At 39.8% G+C, this 19,201-nt stretch overlaps 1 protein-coding gene across 3 annotated transcripts in view; it reads left to right on the top strand.

Moving 5' to 3' along the window:
• The window catches only part of CBLB (Cbl proto-oncogene B), a 121,551-nt gene that overhangs the window by 56,847 nt on the left and 45,503 nt on the right, over positions 1-19,201 (top strand). For all 3 annotated transcript variants that reach the window (XM_061350566.1, XM_061350564.1, XM_061350565.1), the window contains exons 4-6: positions 1,629-1,775; positions 13,535-13,691; positions 17,237-17,358. In XM_061350566.1, coding sequence (XP_061206550.1) covers positions 1,629-1,775; positions 13,535-13,691; positions 17,237-17,358 — 426 coding nt within the window. The remainder of the gene's footprint in view (positions 1-1,628; positions 1,776-13,534; positions 13,692-17,236; positions 17,359-19,201) is intronic.

Below are 19,201 nucleotides of genomic sequence, written 5' to 3'. Positions count from 1 at the left end.
AGCAAAATAATAAAGAACATGTGCTTGTAATTCAAGTACAAAGGAAATAGGATGGGGGATAGCAAGGAACAAATCCAGAAAATAAGGAACAGTTGGGCATTATAATTACAGACAGCTGATTATGCTGGAGGAATTAAAGGACTCGGAAGGAATTAGCCCTTCAACCAATCTGAAACCTGAGGGGAGGGAGCGCATGCATCAGGGGGTTGGTTTTTTGTTTTGAATTATGTTTTCAAAATAATCATCTTTATCAAAGTTTTCCTGGTAGCAAGATCTGCAGCACAGCTTCCACAGGAATCTCCTCAGTTACTCCCAAACCCAGATGACAGAAGTGCAGCTTCAGTACGAAGCTGAGCTTTCATTTAGGAAGACCCCAGCAAGTCTGTTCAGAGGAGTAGCTGCTAGGGTTTTTTCTGAGATTCTGAGCATTCTGAAAGCGGTTTAGTGAGCACGTGTCAAACCCTGTCTAAATCTTTCCATGCTGCTGGGGCTCATGTGCAAGTGTAAATGTATATGAAATACTGTCGATAAGCAGTAAAAAATGACAGAATTGGTAAGCATTTTATTATGCTTTTCACTAGCTTATTCGAGGCACTAGCAAGTAGTACCTGAGATGGTGAAAGGTGAATGGGCTTTGACACAGGACACTCCTAACTCATTAAAATACATAAGAATACAAATTCTTCATCAGGAACTGTGCAGTCTTCTGGCTGGTCTCTTATTTCACCTACCAGGTGGGAAAATTTCCTTTACTTTTTAATGCAAAGATCATCCAAGAAATCTCCAGAAGGAAACTTGCATAAAGGTTGCTTCACCCTTCTTCTCTCTCCTTTCCTCAGAATCTCCCACAGATTTCCCATACAAAAGGATTACTTGCATTTAAGGGTGCTATGTTCTTTGCGCTATACTGAATGGGATTTCTGTGCCCAAATGAAATAAAGTTTAACTGATACAAATCTGGAAGGCTTCTGGAAGTGGTCTGATAGTAAAGAAGCTTGATCTTTGGTTCTAACATGCCACCGAAAACTGAAGGCAACTTTTAACTAAAGAGAAGGCATTTAGAAAGAAAATGGGAAGTAGTTGCAGTAAGGGCAAGCTGAAAAGAATAAAAAGGAGAAAATTGACGTGGGAAGAAACCAGTAATCTTAGCTGTGTATATACACAGTTGTGCTATGGGTTTATTTCTAGAAACCTGGAATGAAATAGGTTTGTCACATATGAGATGGCATTTTGAGAGTTTTGGTATGGTGGTGTTTGTTTAGGGGTTTTATTATTTACATGTATTAGCTGTCTAATTAGTATTAAATGAAATAGAACTGCACAAGGTTAATCTTTATGGGGATCAAGAATGTATTGGAATATGCAGTTGAGAAGTCTGTTCTGTTGCTGAACAAGTGACTTTATATTCCTGGAGACTTCTGATAAATATGTCATCAGAAGTGTGTGGAAACATAAATTAGGGATTTGTATTTCTTGATGTGTTTTCAGCTGAAAGCTCAGTGTTTTTCCAGTGTCAGTGATTATTACACAAATACGTGAGATATACAAGGTACTGAAAGATTGATTTAATTTATTCAGTTTTAAGGAGTTGATGTAACTTACTTTTTTTCTTCCTATTATGTCCGCAGGAGAAACCTCACGAAGCTGTCCCTCATCTTCAGCCACATGCTAGCAGAAATCAAGGCTATCTTTCCAAACGGCCAATTCCAGGGTGATAACTTCCGTATCACCAAAGCTGATGCTGCAGATTTCTGGAGAAAATTCTTTGGAGATAAGTAAGTACTGCCATGTTGCAGAAATGCTACATTCATTCTAACCATAAACACGAAAAAGAATCATATTTCCAAAATGCAGAGAATGGTTCTAAGTGTGTGAGTGAGCGTTTTTAAAGGCAGTTTCTTGTCCAAGTCTTTAAATAGGCTGAAATTGCTGAAGTCTTTATTAACAACTTTCTCAATTCTTTTTAATATTTTACTTCAATTTAGGAATTTAAATTAAGGACAAATAAAAATGTATGGACAGTTCTGTCAAGAGCCCCTACACTCAGTCATAGACTATATTGTTTGAAGTTTATTGCTTTCATTCTACGTTGAAGAGTACTTTGTTTTCACAATGTCCATGGCAAAAATCATGACCTTTAACATTTTTGGTGTATATATTTTTACAAATGATAACTCTAAAGTCTGAATTAGGAACTTGATATTGGTCTCATGAGTTGTGTGTTTCCTTATGCCATCATTAAACTTCTAAGCACTGCAATGCTTAGTGGGTTTTAAGTAATTGAAGTAATGATTTTATCCCTTATTATCAACACTTGTTTTCTACAACCGTAGTGCCTATAACATGGTCACAGGGACTGATGTTTTCTTTTGTTCAAGTTCTGGTACAGAAGGAGGTGGAATAACTGGAGATATGTCAGAAGATTTAATCAAAAGCAGGTTTTAGAGCAGCTTATTTTTCAAGAATGGGTCATGCAATGCCTGCTAACTGTAGAAATGTGATTAAATCCTCATAGCAACTGCAATATTGAAAATGTAGAGGTAGGCAGGTGTGGGTGCAGGGGTTTTTGTTTCTGAGAAACAATTCTCTTTATGATTCAGATACAGGCTCACAGACCATGCATAGCTTCATCACTTTCTCCTATGGAATGTAACAGTGACGTAAGAGGGAAGGAGGTAAGAGGCTGGTAAATTTTACAGTGTAATGGAGCACTCATTGTGGTCATCAAGCCTGATCTCCTGCACAAAGTAGGCCATAGCAAGTCACAGAAAAATTCCTTTAACAATGTGAATGTTTTCTGAGCAAGAGCAGCTCTTTAAAACACATCCTTCGTTCTTTGTTTAGAACACCAGCATAGTAGGTTGGCGCTTGTGCAAATTAATTTGGTGCAGTGTGGGTTTACAACAGTTTTGCTCTTTATCTTGCTAGTCTAAACACATCTACTGCTAGCTTCCAGCTTTCTGATCTCATTGTAGTGTTATCTGGTAGCTTCAGTCTTCTAACAGATTTCTTTCCCATGTAGATAATGTTAAGATCAAGTTGCGATTTCAGTCTTTTTTTGTTGTTGGAGGAAAGGAATCTGACCGTGTTTTGTGTTACCTATTTAATGTGAAGATGATCTCCAAAATACCTGAAGTAGTTCAGATAAAGTTATCTTGATGGATTAATCTATGTGACTTATAGGGGTCTCTATCGGATGAGGCTTTTAAAAAGCATGTCAGTCAAAAGAATTAAAGCGGGACCTTTGAAGGAATGGCAAGTGATCCTCCTTGCTCAGTGTTTCTGTTTTCTCTTCTGCTCTTTCTCCCCCTTGCTTAGCAAATCAGATTTTAAATGTTCTCGTGGTCCTTCCCTTTTCCTGTTGGGCTGTCCCTGAATGACCTTTACCAGCTGCCTTGATTGCAGATTGCATTTCTGTCATTGGGATTTACAGATCTCTTCTGCAAGCTGCTGTTTCTGTTGTTTCATCTCAATCACTTTCATCAGCTTCCCTGTTGACTATCCTGTTCCTTTTGTCTTTCTCTATTTGTGTACTTTCTCTCAGAAATTCCAGTGCTTCCCTTCTAATTTCCTTCCACCTGACTCCTGTCAGTTTCTTTTGGGAGATGGCAGAATAGGATGGGTACTTGAGGTGTCAGCAGGAAACTGTGGCGCAGTAAAAAGGTTTTATCAGAACAAGGTTGGTAACAAGAATTTTTTGACTGCATCAGTCCATCTGAACAGCAGGGCTCTCCCCTTGTGTTTCTCCTGTTTCCTGACTCATCCTCTGGAGTGCTATTTTCTAATCCTTTTCAGGTATCTGGAGCTCTTGCCATGCCATGCACTTTGATAGGAATGTTTTTTTGGTGGGGGGGGGGGGGGCGATGAGGGATGGTAGTGTTCTTTTTGGGTTGGCTTTTTGTTAAAGCATCCATGCATCAGAAATATCTAGGAATTGAGGAAATTTGGGGACATCCAGATCATTAAATACATAACCTTGGTCATCTTGTATAACCTGGAAGTTTTCTGAGTTTTCTTGTCAGGTGCTGTACTTTCAGACTAGGTAAACAACCAGTGAGGAGCTGTTTCCAGCTATTTTCTAATGAACTGAAGCTGGTTTAGTTACCTGTCTAAGCAGTGAGCAGTTGATCTGTGCTTGGCAGCCTTGCCACTATCTCAGGTTTAGTTAATTGTGCCTAAGTAAGTGTAAAACATGTAACAGCATGTATATCAAACAGATGAGAAAAGGGTTTATTTGGCATTATTTTTAATCTCTTTGTTAAACAAAGTGCCTGAAGCTTTTTAAACATCAATTATTTTCTGATGCATTTAGAAATACATGGCGGGTATGCCTGTGAGCCATGTCTTTTACAATGGGCCTGCTATGACAAATTAGTTTGCAAATACGCTAGTATTCACTTCCCTGGAAGCAGAACCTAAGTGAAGATTCTGGGCATTGCAAACAACAGATAAAATCTGTTTCTAACCTGATCACCTGAAGATAGGCCCCTGGGACTATCTGAAACCTCCAACTCTGATTAGGTGTGCAGTGCAATGAAAGAGTGCAGGGAGGAACTATACTGTTAGCTCCCTGTCTGCATCTCTGTTTTTCCAGGGCAAGCCTGGACTCTCCTCACTTGTTTGCAAAAGGCAGCCCTTCCTTTGAGGTCACTAAGTAATGGTGGTTAAGGTTGCAGCATAAATAAAAAGCAAGTTGTGGTGGATCTTGGCTTCTGATGGGTGAACTGTGCAGTTCCGGTGTCCTCAGCGTAAAAAGGATGTGGAACTGTTGGAAGAAGTCCAGAGGAGGCCATGAGGATGATATGGGACTAGAGCACCTCCTGTATGAAGACAGGCTGAGAAAGTTGGGGCTGTTCAGCCTGGAGAAGAGAAGGCTGCGGGGAGACCTCAGAGCAGCCTTCCAGTATCTGAAGGGGGCCTATAGGGATGCTGGGGAGGGACTCTTCATTAGGGACTGTAGTGATAGGACAAGGGGTAACGGGTTAAGACTTAAACAGGGGAAGTTTAGATTGGATATAAGGAGGGAATTCTTTCCTGTTAGGGTGGTGAGGCACTGGAATGGGTTGCCCAGGGAGGTTGTGAATGCTCCATCCCTGGCAGTGTTCAAGGCCAGGTTGGACAGAGCCTTGGGTGATATGGTTTAGTGTGAGGTGTCCCTGCCCATGGCAGGGGGTTGGAACTGGATGATCGTAAGGTCCTTTCCAACACTATTCTATGATTTCTTCCTGAAATTTTGTCTTTTCTGACTTGAAAAGAAAACCCAACCTAAAAAAAAAAAAACAAACCCAAAACCTTCTAAATAGCAAGAAAGAGGTCAATAGCCATTTATGTTTCTGTGTTACCTCTTTGGCTTTCAGGTTTTGTAAATGCCGCACCTACACTTCCATTTAGAGAAAGCTGTAAATTGTAATCTGCTGAGGAATAAAATCCCAAAGATCCCATTCCCAATAGTTCAGTTTGCTGTTAAAAGAAATAACCCTGTATCTGATTCATTTACTGCTCTTCCCTACTGAATGGGGAACTTCTGATTGAGCTACCTTTGTCTGAACACTTGCTGCAAAACGGTGCAGCTGTAAGTAAGTTATTTATCCTGTTGTTAGTATCATAGGATGCAGCCAGTCGTTTTGTGTTTAAAGCTAGTCAGGTGTGTGTTTGCATGACTCAAGCTCCTTAGCAAAATGAACAGCTAGGCTAACTATTTGAGGTCTCTGAGCACCTATCTGGTTGCTCTTTAAATTGCTGTAGAAAACACAGAAGTAGAGCTCAGCAAGCAATTTGAATGGCTACATCAGAGCAAGGTGCTGAGGTAACTTCATGCATTCTTGGCCTTCGGAACCTCCTCAACTTGTGCATTTCTGGTACACCTCTGCAGAACTTCTAGATAATGTCAGTAGCTAGAGAAGCTTGAATGAGAGAGAAAGCTTGTGAGAGCAGCAGGTATGTTGATATTGGAAATCATCAGCCCTCGCATGGGCAGAAGGTAAAAAAGAGGAAGATGGCCAGAGCCTTTACAGTTGTGAGGCTTTCCAGTATCACATTTCAGAGGAGAAGGGGAAACCTTGGAAGTTATATCATGTTTGCAAAGAATCTAGAGATGCTAATGTGGTCCTTAGGAATGTATAGGTGGGATTGATAAATCAAGGTAATGAGATTTTGATTATCCGGGTGGAAAGGAGAATGTGGGCAGTAGCAATTTGAAGGATGAAATGGAGGAATTGATTTCCAGGGAAAGGCAGAATATGTATCCAAATTATGGGGTGAGGTGTTCAGTAGAGTCAAATAGAAGGCACAGGATGGTTCTGGTGTATTGACTTGGTCAAGGAAGCTGACAGAGAAAAGCTATCGGAAAGATGAGAGAATAGAGAGGATTTTGGATTTGCTTTGTGGAAACACAGGAATGAGGGAGAACTCTCCAAAGGCCAAGTGATTGGAGTGCACTGATATGGAGCTTTTTGGCATATTCACAGGCTATGAGGAGAAAAAGAGCATATTGTATAAAAGAGCTGGCTGAAGAAGATCTAAGAAATAAATTGACTCAAACTTTACACCATGGTCATGGTCAAGATTTTAGGTTAAGGTCTATACCAAGAAAGATCTTGATAGATTCAAAAGCAGCAAAATGGAAAATACAGGTGTGATTTCAGAATCTGTACTGATTACTGGAATACAACTACTGGAGCAGGCGGTTTTAGTGGAGTGAATCTTCACCCATGGTTTACCATTATAGCTGTGCTGAAATGATAGTTAAACGCACAGCTAAAGAGTAATGTTAAATAGAACTGTGAAATTATAAAGCATGTAATCAGCAGTTAACCTTTGTTTACAGATACTTCGGTAACCCCCAGTGGGTTGTCAATACGCATATAAAACATAATCTGAAAGCTTCTTCATTATCCTCATTTTATCACTGTATAGATCTTGATGTTAATTAGCCCTGATTCCTCGCTCATTTTTAATGGCACCTTAGCTCTTTTACTAGTTTTCTGTTCTGAGCAAAACCATGCAAAATACCACTGGGTGTGATCCTGAACTGAGCGAGTGGGTGAGATGACCTAACAGGGTTCTTCCAGCCTCTGAATGTGAAAGCTACAGTGAAGTTATGCAGAGCTTTGTGTCTACTGAAATTTGTGATTTGTGGCAGGCAGGCTTTGCATTGCAGAATGAATCAGCAGCAAAACAGAAATGTCCTTAGATTTTTCAGCTCTCCATCATTCCGTCATTTATGTTAGTTTAAGGTTTTATTCTTCATTGTGACACCTTAAAAACCAGAAAGCATTTCTGTTATTGTTGTCAGATAAATGGATTTCCTTCTGCCTTTTAGTTTCTGAGGAAGTAGAAATCCTTCCACTGCTAGGGTCAAACACATTACTGTTTTAGTGCTGCGATGCTTCCCCCCACGCACACCTCCAGCTAAGGCTTGAAATGTATTTATTTTTTATTGGAATTTAGGGAAAAATACGGCTATTGATTTGTCTGTAGCAGTTGAACAGAGTATTTCAGATTAATGTTCTAAATTTGGAGTAGTTGTGGTTCTGCTGTGGTCAATGCTTTGGGCTTGGGGTACAACTGATACAGCCTCTGTGGCTTGGGTTCAGAGGAAAAGCAGTAAAACAGGCAGGCCACAATGCACAGCTTTAGCTGAAAACATTTAGCTGTCAAAGTGAATCATCAGAGAAGCTAGGTTTAAACACCTTGTTGATCCCCTTTATTTATTACTTGATTTCCTGTTCTTTCTACTAATAGTGCCCAACAGCCCCTACTGTTGCCTGAATCACTGTAAAAATATGGACTGAAGAGTTAGTCCTGGGCCAGAGAGCTTCAAATATGAGTTAAGGCAAGCCAAAGATAGAGATGAAAGAAGCAGAGACAGTGATCTGAGTGCTGTTGCCTTCATTTCCATCAAGGCAGGTCTTGTGGCAAACAGAAACTTAACAGGGAATGGGGCTTTTAGAGGATGATTCCTCTATTGCGTGATGTGGCAATACGGGAAATAGGCTTATTGGTACCCTTGCTTAAAACAGTGAGCTAGAGGCAGCAGGTGCCGTTTCCTGGGTGCTAGTGAGATAGAAGTCTTGCAAGATCTTTTCTGTACAAATGTGAGATAAACAAGTTTGAACAAGAAGATAGGTGATGTTGTAGAGAAGAAGAGCGGGTGAAGGGAAGATTGCAAGGGTAGGATTAATAAACTGAAAAGGACAATGGTCTTCGTGGCTATTCTGGGTGGCTAAGAAGGTAAAATTGCACAAAGGATAGAGAAAAGAAAGATGTAATAGCACACAAGATTGTGAGACAGGAGAACAGATTCTCAGTGGCAAGGCAGACTTTTAAGTGTAAAAGGACGTGCAGAAGCATGAGTGTGCTTTGCATTTGGGGTTAGAGATCAGAGCTGGAAATACATAGATAAGTGTATCCCTTTGGGACACTTCAGGAAACGCGGTCTTCCTGTGTCCCTTACGGAAGTACTAACTTGCTGTCTCTCTAGCAATGTCCAGTTACGTGGCTTTGGAAGTGGATATTTTTTGCCATATATTTTCCCCATTTCGTAAGGCTCATTTTTCTCTTTTACCTTCTCTTTTCTCATGTTGGATTCATCTATTCTTGTTCTGCTTGATGTCACTATTTAATGGTTGTACTGGCATGATGTAGCAGAATTCCTTTTTTCCCTTAGGACTGAACTTCTCAAGCCTTTTGTGTGTCAGTTGTTTACTCTGCAGCTCAGAAGCAGTGAAAACATGTTGCCTTTCACTTGAAACTGAAGCAGCAGTCTTAAGAGAATGCTCCGGTCAGTGATGACAAACCAAAATCCACATTGCTCACTGCAGACTTGCAAAGGATGTTGTTTCTATCTGGGTCCGTATTTGCTCTGGATGCAGTAATGCCCTTTTCATGTTATGTTTTCTGGCAGCATTTGAGAGAGGTCTCACAGGCAGAAATGTTCACTGTAAGCTCCACAGGTACATGTTTACCTTCCTAGGCATACCTGTGGTCTGCACTGGCTCAGACGGGGCAGCGTCACTTGACATTCCAGAATAGCTTCATCTCTCCAGTCCTACTGAAGTGCTGCACTCTGCACACTCAGAAAATACGTGCTTCCTTTCCAGGTTTTTTAATGTCTTTTGCTTTTTAATAATGCAGCAACTTCAGGAAGTTTCATAAGATCCCATGTACACATGATCAGGACAGGGGGGAAGTCAAGACCTAAATTCCTCTGATAAATTGCTTCAAAATTACGTGTTGGTCACTGATCCTTCTCCCTTAGGCACATAGAAGTTGTGTGGGTGATGTTTAAAACACTTTCTGAGACCATAGGGTGACACTTCGCTTTGATGTGCGGCAGGGATAGTAAGTAGATACCACCCTATACAAAAGCATTATTTTAAAGGCTTATGCTTTGATCCGAACTTTTTTGCATTCACCATTTTTCAATTTTACTGTGGCAGAAGAAGTGGGGAGTAGTGGTGTCATTTTGAGAGGTTTGGGGGAGAAATGGCTTATTTTAGGATTGTTGACAGGACTGTTGAAGTACAGCCACTGTGCAGTACCACCCTCTCACCTGAGATGCTCCCCAGAGCATTATCTCTGTGGGAGTCATGTGCACCCTACTGCAAGGAATAGCTTATGTAACTGCAATTACATACGTGAAATACTGAGACACTGTGCTTCCTTAACCTAATTCTGTGGAGGACTAATGTTACCAGGATGTCAAATCGCATCTTTCTGATGAGCTGTAGCAGAGCTGACTAACCCATCTCCTAAACAAGTGTCCGCAAGTCAGCCTAATAGCATGAGGCATGTGCAGACTACCTGCCAGCATCTAGTGCAGGGTATCGTTAGGGCAGGATGCAACAAATAGGACAAGGACTAAGATCACTGGAAATGTTTATAGAGATACCTTTTATCGTTCAGGAACTGAATGCTGCAGGCAGTATTTTACTGCAAAACAGGATCTGATCTTTTCTTTCTAGTGAGGTTGTTGTTTGGGGGGGGGTTGTTTGGGTTTGTTGTGGGTTTTTTTTGTTTTGGGTTTTGTTTGTTTTGGTTTTTTTTTATGTTTAAAGAAATCTGTATTTAAGCACTATCTAAGCATGCTGTTAACTAGGAGGGTCCAGGTCTCAGCCTTGCTTCAGTTAGTCCTATAAGTAACTCTTTGGATGTGAATAATGAAAAGGTGCCTTCAAAAGCTGTATATGCCCTAAAACACAAGAAAGCAACACCAGTGAAATGTTAATCAGAAACTCAACTCGCCAGCCACCTACGAAAGCCTCTTTCACACCCTCGTCAATGTGGGAAGCGTTCTGCGTGATCACCTCCTAGATCTCTGCCTGAGGAGGGTGTTTCTCAGTGTGCCTGAAAGGGCACCGCATTTCAGTGCTGTGGGAGCAGGAGGAGAGGGTGCTTCGGAATCCTTCACCTTGTGAAAACTCAGTAACATCCTCATATTGAGTGTGTTCTGCCTGCAGTGGGAGACACTGGGGGAGAACTGATCCCTGGCTGGTGCTGTTTCAAAGTGCTTAGGAATGAAAGCTGTATAAAAGTAGTATAGGCTAGTACTAGTGTTAGTACTTTGATAGTAGTATAAAAGTAGCTACTGAGAAATATGAGTTGACGTGTTCCAACAACCTATTCTCACCTTTATTTAAGGAAGTGAAAAATAAAAGACCTGTTCCATGAAGCTGCAGAAAATACCTGCTGAAGTTAGTCAACCTTAAATTGGAGCCCCCACCTTTCCAGTCACTTGTACTTGGAGAAATCCCACAGAATAAATTTCTCTGTTATTTCATTAGCTCATCACTCATTTCCCAACGTCTGGCTTTTGTCTTAGCCAAAGTGTTAGCCAACAGGGCTCTAAAAACATATTCTCCTGAAGATATTTGTGTTGGTTTTTGTTGGTGGTGTTTTGGGGGTGCAGGGTATTACTGAATATCAAAACATCCTACGTATTAATTGCATGTAATGATCGTGTTTTCATTAAACTGTCTCAGGTGAGGCATGGAAAACAGGTTCTTAAGGTATAGTACGGCTATAATCATTCCTGATAGAGTCTCTGCTGGTTTTTATTTACGGGGTATTGTTTTAACAGTTTAAAAAAGCCCCCAAAAAACTCAAACCAGCTCCCCCCTGATTGTGCCTTACCCCCCAGAAAAGCAAGTCAAACAACAAAAAAACCCAACCCACAAAGAAAACCCAGTTGCGTTTTCTAACTCCATTTCAGCATCATCCCAGTGCTGTTACCGTTTAGGATGGTTTGCAAAGGGAATCAGAAAACATTTCACAGCCAAGGTTACAGGAACTAAATGAGCAGTGGGCACTTGAACTAAAACAACTCTTAACACCGCAGCAGCGCTCATGTTTTCCAGTTTTGTTCTCTGAGCTCAGTGCAGTGTTTCATTCTGTCTTTACCATAATCAACATTTGATGTGCATGCTTTCTCAAATGGCATCTGATGTGGGATCTCTCGTCAGCGCTTTGTGGTTTCCTGTTTTCCGTACACAGATGAAAGTTATCTGCTCGCATCTATTAAACTTCATATTTCATCCTTTGACTTTCTCATTATAAGCCTCCAACTAACAAGTAGTTTTCTTTGCACTTACAACTGTGGTAGAAATACAGGAGCCTGTCTTTAGTGTTGTACTTCAAATAACTACTTGTTTTAATTCATGTTCACTGCATAATATTTATTCTGCAGGAGCAGCTTCATCCAGTCAGATACTTAATACAGTCAGTTGATCTTGTGCCCCCACTCCTCGTACTGTGCTATGAAGTAATACACATTTCCACATACCAAAATTGTAAGGAAAACTGGAACAAAATATTTTAGCTCTTTGAAGAATAAGACAATGTGAAGTAATGAAAATTGCAGGAAACACTGATGAGTTTGTGAGGCCTGTTCCTTTTGTCATTTTAGCGGTTACTAACAAAATATTGCTATGAATGTGTGAGATGTTGTTAGGTCCTGAAAACAGTTGTATATTGGTTAATAGTTACTTGTTGGTTGTATTTTGGTGAATTAAAATGCCTTAAAAATATCACAGAATCTGCTGTCAATGGGAAGCAGAACTTCTTAAAGAGAAGGTGTTACAGCTTTGCAGAAATTGGATTTGACCCTAATGACACGAGCAGAAGAATTGCTATTGAACAATTTCTCATAGTTTTGAGTAACAAAATGGAGTGTTTTCAAGTGATCATCCTCATGGCAGATTCCACATACAAGCACTTGGTTGGCAAAATAACTAACCTGCATTATCTCTGTCTAAATGGAAACTGAATTTGACAGAAATGTGGCTTTGTGTTAGAGAGGTGATCCTGCCCCTGTGCTCTGCTCTTGTGAGACCTCACCTGGAGTGTTGTGTGCAGTTCTGGTGCCCACAACATAAAAAGGACATGGAACTGTTGGAACAAGTCCAGAGGAGGCCATGAGGATGATCAGGGACTGGAGCACCTCCCGTATGAAGACAGGCTGAGAAAGTTGGGGCTGTTCAGCCTAGAGAAGAGAAGGCTGCGTGGAGACCTCAGAGCAGCTTCCAGTATCTGAAGGGGGCCTATAGGGATGCTGGGGATGGACTCTTCATTAGGGACTGTAGTGATAGGACAAGGGATAACGGGTTCCAACTTAAACAGGGGAAGTTTAGATTAGATATAAGGAAGATGTTCTTTACTGTGAGGGTGGTGAGGCACTGGAATGGGTTGCCCAGGGAGGTTGTGAATGCTCCATCCCTGGCAGTGTTCAAGGCCAGGTTGGACAAAGCCTTGGGTGAGATAGTTTAGTGGGAGGTGTCCCTGCCCGTGGCAGGGGGATTGGAACTGGATGATCTTAAGGTCCTTTCCAACCCTGACTATTCTGTGATTCTAGGATAATTTTCATTTCTTTCTGTTCTGTTTTCCCATCTTTTCCCATGTTCAGTACTGTCTGAAAATACTGCCCATGTATATGTGAGGGTGAATATCTGAGAAGACGTGTCTTCTAATATGCATGTAACTGTCATGGGCTGTGACAGGCCTTGGATCGGTATCCGTTGTCTCTGGTTGGTTGCTGTTGTGTTACTTGACCAGTGTTTGAGCTTTAGCTATTAAAATACGTTATTGCAGTAGGTACTAAATTTGATGCTCATCATTCTGAAAGAAGAGATTGTGAAGAAAAGAGCTTTTTGCCAAGCAGGAGCTGATCCTTACATTATCTTTAAGAGGGTGTAAGATTGGTTCCTACCTGCTTGGTGTAGGATATTTTAGTTTTTGCAGTGTTCTTTTTATTGTCCTCCTAAGGAGGCTTCAATATTTATTGTCGTAAAATAAATGACACTTAGTTTGACCATGCTTAAAGGAAGGTAAACTGTTCTTTCATTTACTTAGGCTGCTTTTAAAAGAACTCAGGGATTTTGTTGTGTGTTGTTGGGGGTGTAGGGTTTTATTTTTGTGTGTGTCTGTGGGGAAACCAAATCAGGGTTCCATTTCTGAAAGGTTCACTTCTGATGTCTAAATAAGGTGTCCTCTTACACGTGTGGTTTTATTACATTTATTATTTCCACCCTTCTCACAGGACTATAGTGCCATGGAAAGTGTTCAGGCAGTGCCTTCATGAAGTTCATCAGATAAGCTCTGGTTTGGAAGCAATGGCCCTTAAATCAACTATTGACTTGACCTGCAATGACTACATTTCGATTTTTGAATTTGATATCTTCACTAGGTTATTTCAGGTAAGATATGAAATTATAACTGCCTGTATAAATCTGAGAAGTGCCCTGAGGCAAGTACTTAGGGGTCAAGGAAGCAGATTGTTCTCTTTAAATAAAAATCACTGAAATAATAGAATTCAGAAATAAGTTGTGTGGTGTTTTTTTGTAGGCCTTCAGAGGTGTTTGGGGCATCAACACCTACATCTGAAAAATCATTTAGCAACATCCCCTTTGTTTCTACACTTATTTAGCATGATTACATTATCTTTGTTCTCTGCTTATTTCTCATTGTTCATAAAAGCATTCCTAGAAACTCTATCCTGAAGGTACTTATCTTAAGTTTTACGTATGTTTTCATTGTGCTTTCTTACCTATATATACTTACCAGAAGTTTATCTACAAGCATGTAAGAAAAGTTGAATGTGACTTTTAGGCTAAATATAGGTCTGACCTTTTTTTATGGACATCTTGTTGCCATTAAGGGACTATGTTTGAGAATAGTGTTAATTGTATAATCGTTACTAGGTAATGCTTACCTGAAATAAGCTTGTATGTATGTTACATGCCTCTGTTAACCTTGTGTCCCCTCTACAGAACATACATGGGTATAGAAGGGTGTGGTGGTTTCCATCTGTATTAGATGTATTGATTCTGAATTTGTCTCTTTTAGGTATAGAAATCTTGAGGTATACAGCCATTTATTTGAGCGTTTAGTCTTTACAGTGCACAGTGGTAAACTCATGCACAGCCTCAAGTTGCACCAACATGGTTTTAGACTGGATATTAGGAGAAATATCTTCACTGAAAGGATTGTCAGTGTGGTTTAGTGCGAACTTTGCAGTGCTAGGTTAACAGTTGGACTCAGTGATCTTAAAGGTCTTCTCCAACCTAAATGATTCTGTGATTCAGTGATTGTTCTTTAGCCTGTTGGAGATAGATACATCCAAAATACTAACTTAATGTCAAAGTCTGGTTGGTTTGTTTTGTTTAGCTTTCTCGGTGTTGCTATTATGGAAAAGGGTGCCATTATGAAGCTGACATTAAGATTTTGTAGGCGGTGATTAATGGGTTTAGTTTAGAGTTTTGATTTTGATCATCTCCATTCTGAGTCAAAACCATATCACATTTGAAAATGTTATGGTGTAAGTAATCTCACTGGATAATTTAACCACAAACATTAGTCACTTACTAGAGCACACAGGTTATGCTGGTTCAGACAAAACTCTAGGGGTTCTTTTAGATGCAGTTATAAACTAGAGAATACAGATCATTGTACTTTGTGCTGGTTTAGCAAAATCCCTTTATGTGGAGCTTGATATGGTGAAGCATTCCTGTCTGAACATTGCTGCCTTGGGATCAGTTCCTACTCTGTCAAACTTTCTCCCTCTTTATTTAGTATCTGGCAAACTAATACAGTGGTCAGGTTAGTAATGAAGCCCAAATCTTTATCTCAGACTTGCCTGCAAAATGTCTGGGGCCCATTGGCTGCAACATACCTCACTCTGGAATGAACTGAAGATTGTTTCTGTAGGATTTATTCCCCCACCCCAAGCATCCTGCTTACAAGTAACAACAGGGTTTGTTTGTTTGGTTGGTTTGTTTTCTTGTATTCTGTACATCAAATATGAAATTGAGAAGTCAGTGGTATGAGAAATAAGCTTGTTCTGACCCTATGTGGGGTCTTAAGATTGAACCAAACATCAGGACAGAAGACACAAATGAGATTAATTTTCCTCTCTATGTAAGCCAGTGAATATCTGCATTAATTTATTTGTGAGGCTGTTGTGAGTTTGATTCATTAGCATAACTTGTGCTAGCAAAAGGGTATCAGCAGTACTGATGCATGTAAGGAGAGAAGACTGGTTAGGCTTAACTTCTGCTTTAATAAAGAAGCAGAGAGAGACTTTTTTGGTCAACAGATTACCAACTGGTGCGAAGCTGCCTAACTGTTGAAGTGAACTTGCACTGAACTTGGTGTGAGAGCCTCTCCCAGAGGTAACATTTTACTTCTCTAGCTTTACAGCTTCTGTAACTACGTGCGCGTACACCCACGGAGAGACGATCCCAGTTGTTTTAAGTAATCAGAACTCTGTTTTGCCAACTGTGGGTTGTGTTACAGAAAAGCTGCGTTTATAATGAAGCTTACTCACAGAAGGCGGCAAAGCTACTCTTTACAGAGATCCTCTAAAAGTGAAGTTGCTCCCCCTGCCTCCCCACTGTATGCATGCACAGCTCTTCAGTGCTGGGTTCTAAGATGAGAGATAACGTTAGCATGGCATAATATGTAGGTGCTTTGAAGGAGAGGAACTTCATTCTGTCACTGTTAACATGTTCAGTTAAGTTAGCACTGTTTTGTGCAAAACTATTTCCACAGAAGAGAAAGAGTACAAATCTTTTCCCATTTAACTAATCTGCTTCTGTAATACTCTTATTGTTTGTGTACACAATGCAAGCTATGAGTTCCTGCCCTGTGATTTCCATCGGTACTGTCATATCATTTTCTAGGTATGGCAGTAGTGTAATAATCTAGAAAGAGTCCAAGCATTTGAGGAAGATACTGCCTGCTGGCAACTTAGAAGCTTGATGATTGTGATTAACCAAGGAATTTGCACGCTACTTGAATTTATTTTGTAACATGTTGTAGCAAGCCTTTATGTTACCATGTTGCAACTAAACATCAAAATAGCAACTGTTTGATCATCCTTTTTCATTTATAACTGTATACTTAAGGAGAAAGAACGTGGAGGATTTGTGAAGAAAGTGCCAGTGATGGTGTAGTGAAAGGGGAAGAGCTGAGCCTCATTTTAATCTAGTTAGGGCAGCCATTCAGAGGCAGTTTCTTCTATCTTCAAATGCTGGCAGTGAACACTTAATATGCTAGCAATTGCTAGCTATTCCAATGCTAGGAAGTGGTATTAATCTACTACTAAAAAAACACCAGTTACAGTAAGGGACTGTTCTGTATTCTTTGAAGTGATAGCATATCAGGCACATCTCACAGAGTTTTCTGAAGCATTTGCTATTCAAGCGAGCAAAGACTGTTGTGAAGTGCTGTCAATATTTGTTCTGTTTCTGGCTCTAATACCATTATGGGAACTAAAGAAATTGAGAAGTAGAGAATAACAGAAGGAACGACATCACAAATTAGTTTCTTTATTTGGTTTCATTTGATAGTGTTACTTATAATTAACTTCAAAAGTGCCTCAGGACCTCTCAAGGATAGGCTTATTTGTGGTTTTATTAAATCATCAGTGGAGCCGTGCTCTCTAGGTTTGAACTACACATGATGTTTAATACTCTATATAGCCTCAAAGTGGAGATCCCTTAAATTTAAGATGTTCAAACTCTTTATCCAAAAATTCACATTTTATGTTCTTTGAATAATTCTTCTGAAGGAACCCCTGTAGCAAAGCTTGGATGCAGTGCAGTCTTTAGACCTTAACCAAAAGTGTGTATTTTTCAGCTGAAGCTCAGACACTAAGTATCTGACAAACTGACTTGAGTTTAACTAGAAATACATAATTAACCTGGCTGCATCTTCTTAACTGTTTGTCTTCTCTTTTTAGCCATGGGGTTCAATCTTAAGGAATTGGAACTTCTTAGCTGTGACGCATCCTGGATACATGGCATTCCTCACATACGATGAAGTGAAAGCAAGGTTGCAGAAATACAGCACTAAGCCTGGGAGGTGAGAGGTTTTGCTGGTTGTTGCTTTCCAAATTAACTTGCTGTCTCAGAAACTATATAATTATTCTAGATTCATATTTCTATGTTGCATGATACTTACACTCCCTGGGTAAGAGAGAGAAGTTTTGTAACCATGTGATCATAATTCTTCTACAATGCTAGGAAGCAAAAAAAAAGGTATTAGCACATGGAAGTCTAGTACAATTGAACAGAAAAAACTGAAATTCCATTGCTTTTCCTTCCTTCTGAATGAGGTACCAGCAGCAATGCATTCTTGGAAAGCATGTTAGAAAATACAATTTTCAACATTTATATTGAATGGTTGCTTAGCAGCAAAGTAACAAAACATTTCACATCTTTCATGATAGTCACATTATTAATTTCATCAGTGCTTATGTGCTCCTTTTATGTGCCCTTTTTTTCCTTTACCAGTAATGATTCTATCTCACAAACTGCCCCTAGAAGACAAAAAAAGTCAGATTACATATAATGACGTGTATTGGGTTGGAGTAATTTCAGTGTGGTGCTATGCATACTGAACTTTTACTTAACTTTTTATTCTGTAGTTGGTTTCTTTTGCTTTTTAGCAAGCACTATATTGTCTTTTGTTAAGTTACCTAATGGATCAAGTGTATATTTACAGGTATCCTGTGGTTCCAGTAGAGTAACACTGATTTTTAGTTGGGTATTCATGAATGCTAGTATGGAAATCAGATAACTAGGTGGATTTTGAGAGTGGTTGCTATACTTAGCATTTTCTCTACTACTGATTCTGATTCTGTCATTATAAGAGAAGTGATAGAGAAATTACATAAAGTTGCCTTTATGTTCCTTGTAAATGGAGAGTTACTTTTAAGATAGTTTTCTATTGAATATCATAAAATTACTTTCTGAATGGCTCAGGTGAAATGCTGGACTGTGAAAGAGGAGATAGGAAGTGAAATTGCTTTTTTAATCTGTCTGAACCATCCTGGAAATTACAAGATTCTGTTCAAATGAGTAGTTACTACCTCAGTGTAATGTTTGCCTTATTAAAGGTTGTAAGAGCTATACCAGGCTTCAGGGAGGCTAAGATTTCTCATTTTAAACAGTTTGGAAGGAAATAAATAACTGATGTATAATTAAGAAAAGCTGCTCTTTCTAATAAACAAATGGATTTTGTGATATTTCACTGTGGGATTATTTTCTGAGTGAGGTTTTTGCGTGTAAGGTGTTTTTTGCAGATAAGGTGGTGTCTGACATGAAAGGGGCTACAGTTTTTAGCAAGAACTAAATCAGCGCTCCATACTATTGCCTATAATCTTCCTTTTCCTCCTTCTGTGCTCTCTGTCTGCATTATGTGTAGTGCCAGCTACCACCTGTAATACATGGAACTATGTAAGTTCCAAGACCAGTTAGGCTAGTATTATCTGGTATTTTTTGACACGGACGTGATTTTTCTTCCGTCTTGTTAACCTCCTTTGGTACACACAAAATTAACGTCGCTACTAGAGCAGTTTTTATTTTTCACCATTCACATTTCTATTGCACCTAAAACTGTTCTAGGTTTTCCCTTTGTTTGTTGAGGCTATTGGCCTGTGCACGCACAATAAGAGTATGTTGTAGCTGTAGAGACTTGATAGTATAACACTCTGTTCTTGGAAAGATTTATGGCATGCCTAAAATGTATATAATGGGACTGTTCACAGTGAACATGCAGCTGTCACTTTGAGAACTAAAGAGCAAGCAAATTAAAAGCTGGGGGTAGGGTGCTAGAGTTGCCTTATTTCTGCCCATGAGGAACTCACAGTGTAAAAGATGTAGGTTTATTTAAGGTTACACAAAGACCAAGTGGCAGAATTGGG

The sequence above is a fragment of the Neopsephotus bourkii genome, unplaced genomic scaffold, assembly GCF_033783945.1.
Source record: "Neopsephotus bourkii isolate Nb327-2 ecotype Australia unplaced genomic scaffold, CSIRO-AGI_Nbou_v1 NB_532, whole genome shotgun sequence".
In the NCBI taxonomy this organism is placed as follows: Eukaryota; Metazoa; Chordata; class Aves; order Psittaciformes; family Psittacidae; genus Neopsephotus; species Neopsephotus bourkii.
The sequence above is the reverse complement of the archived record's forward strand: the minus strand, read 5'-3'. Positions and strand labels throughout refer to the sequence as shown.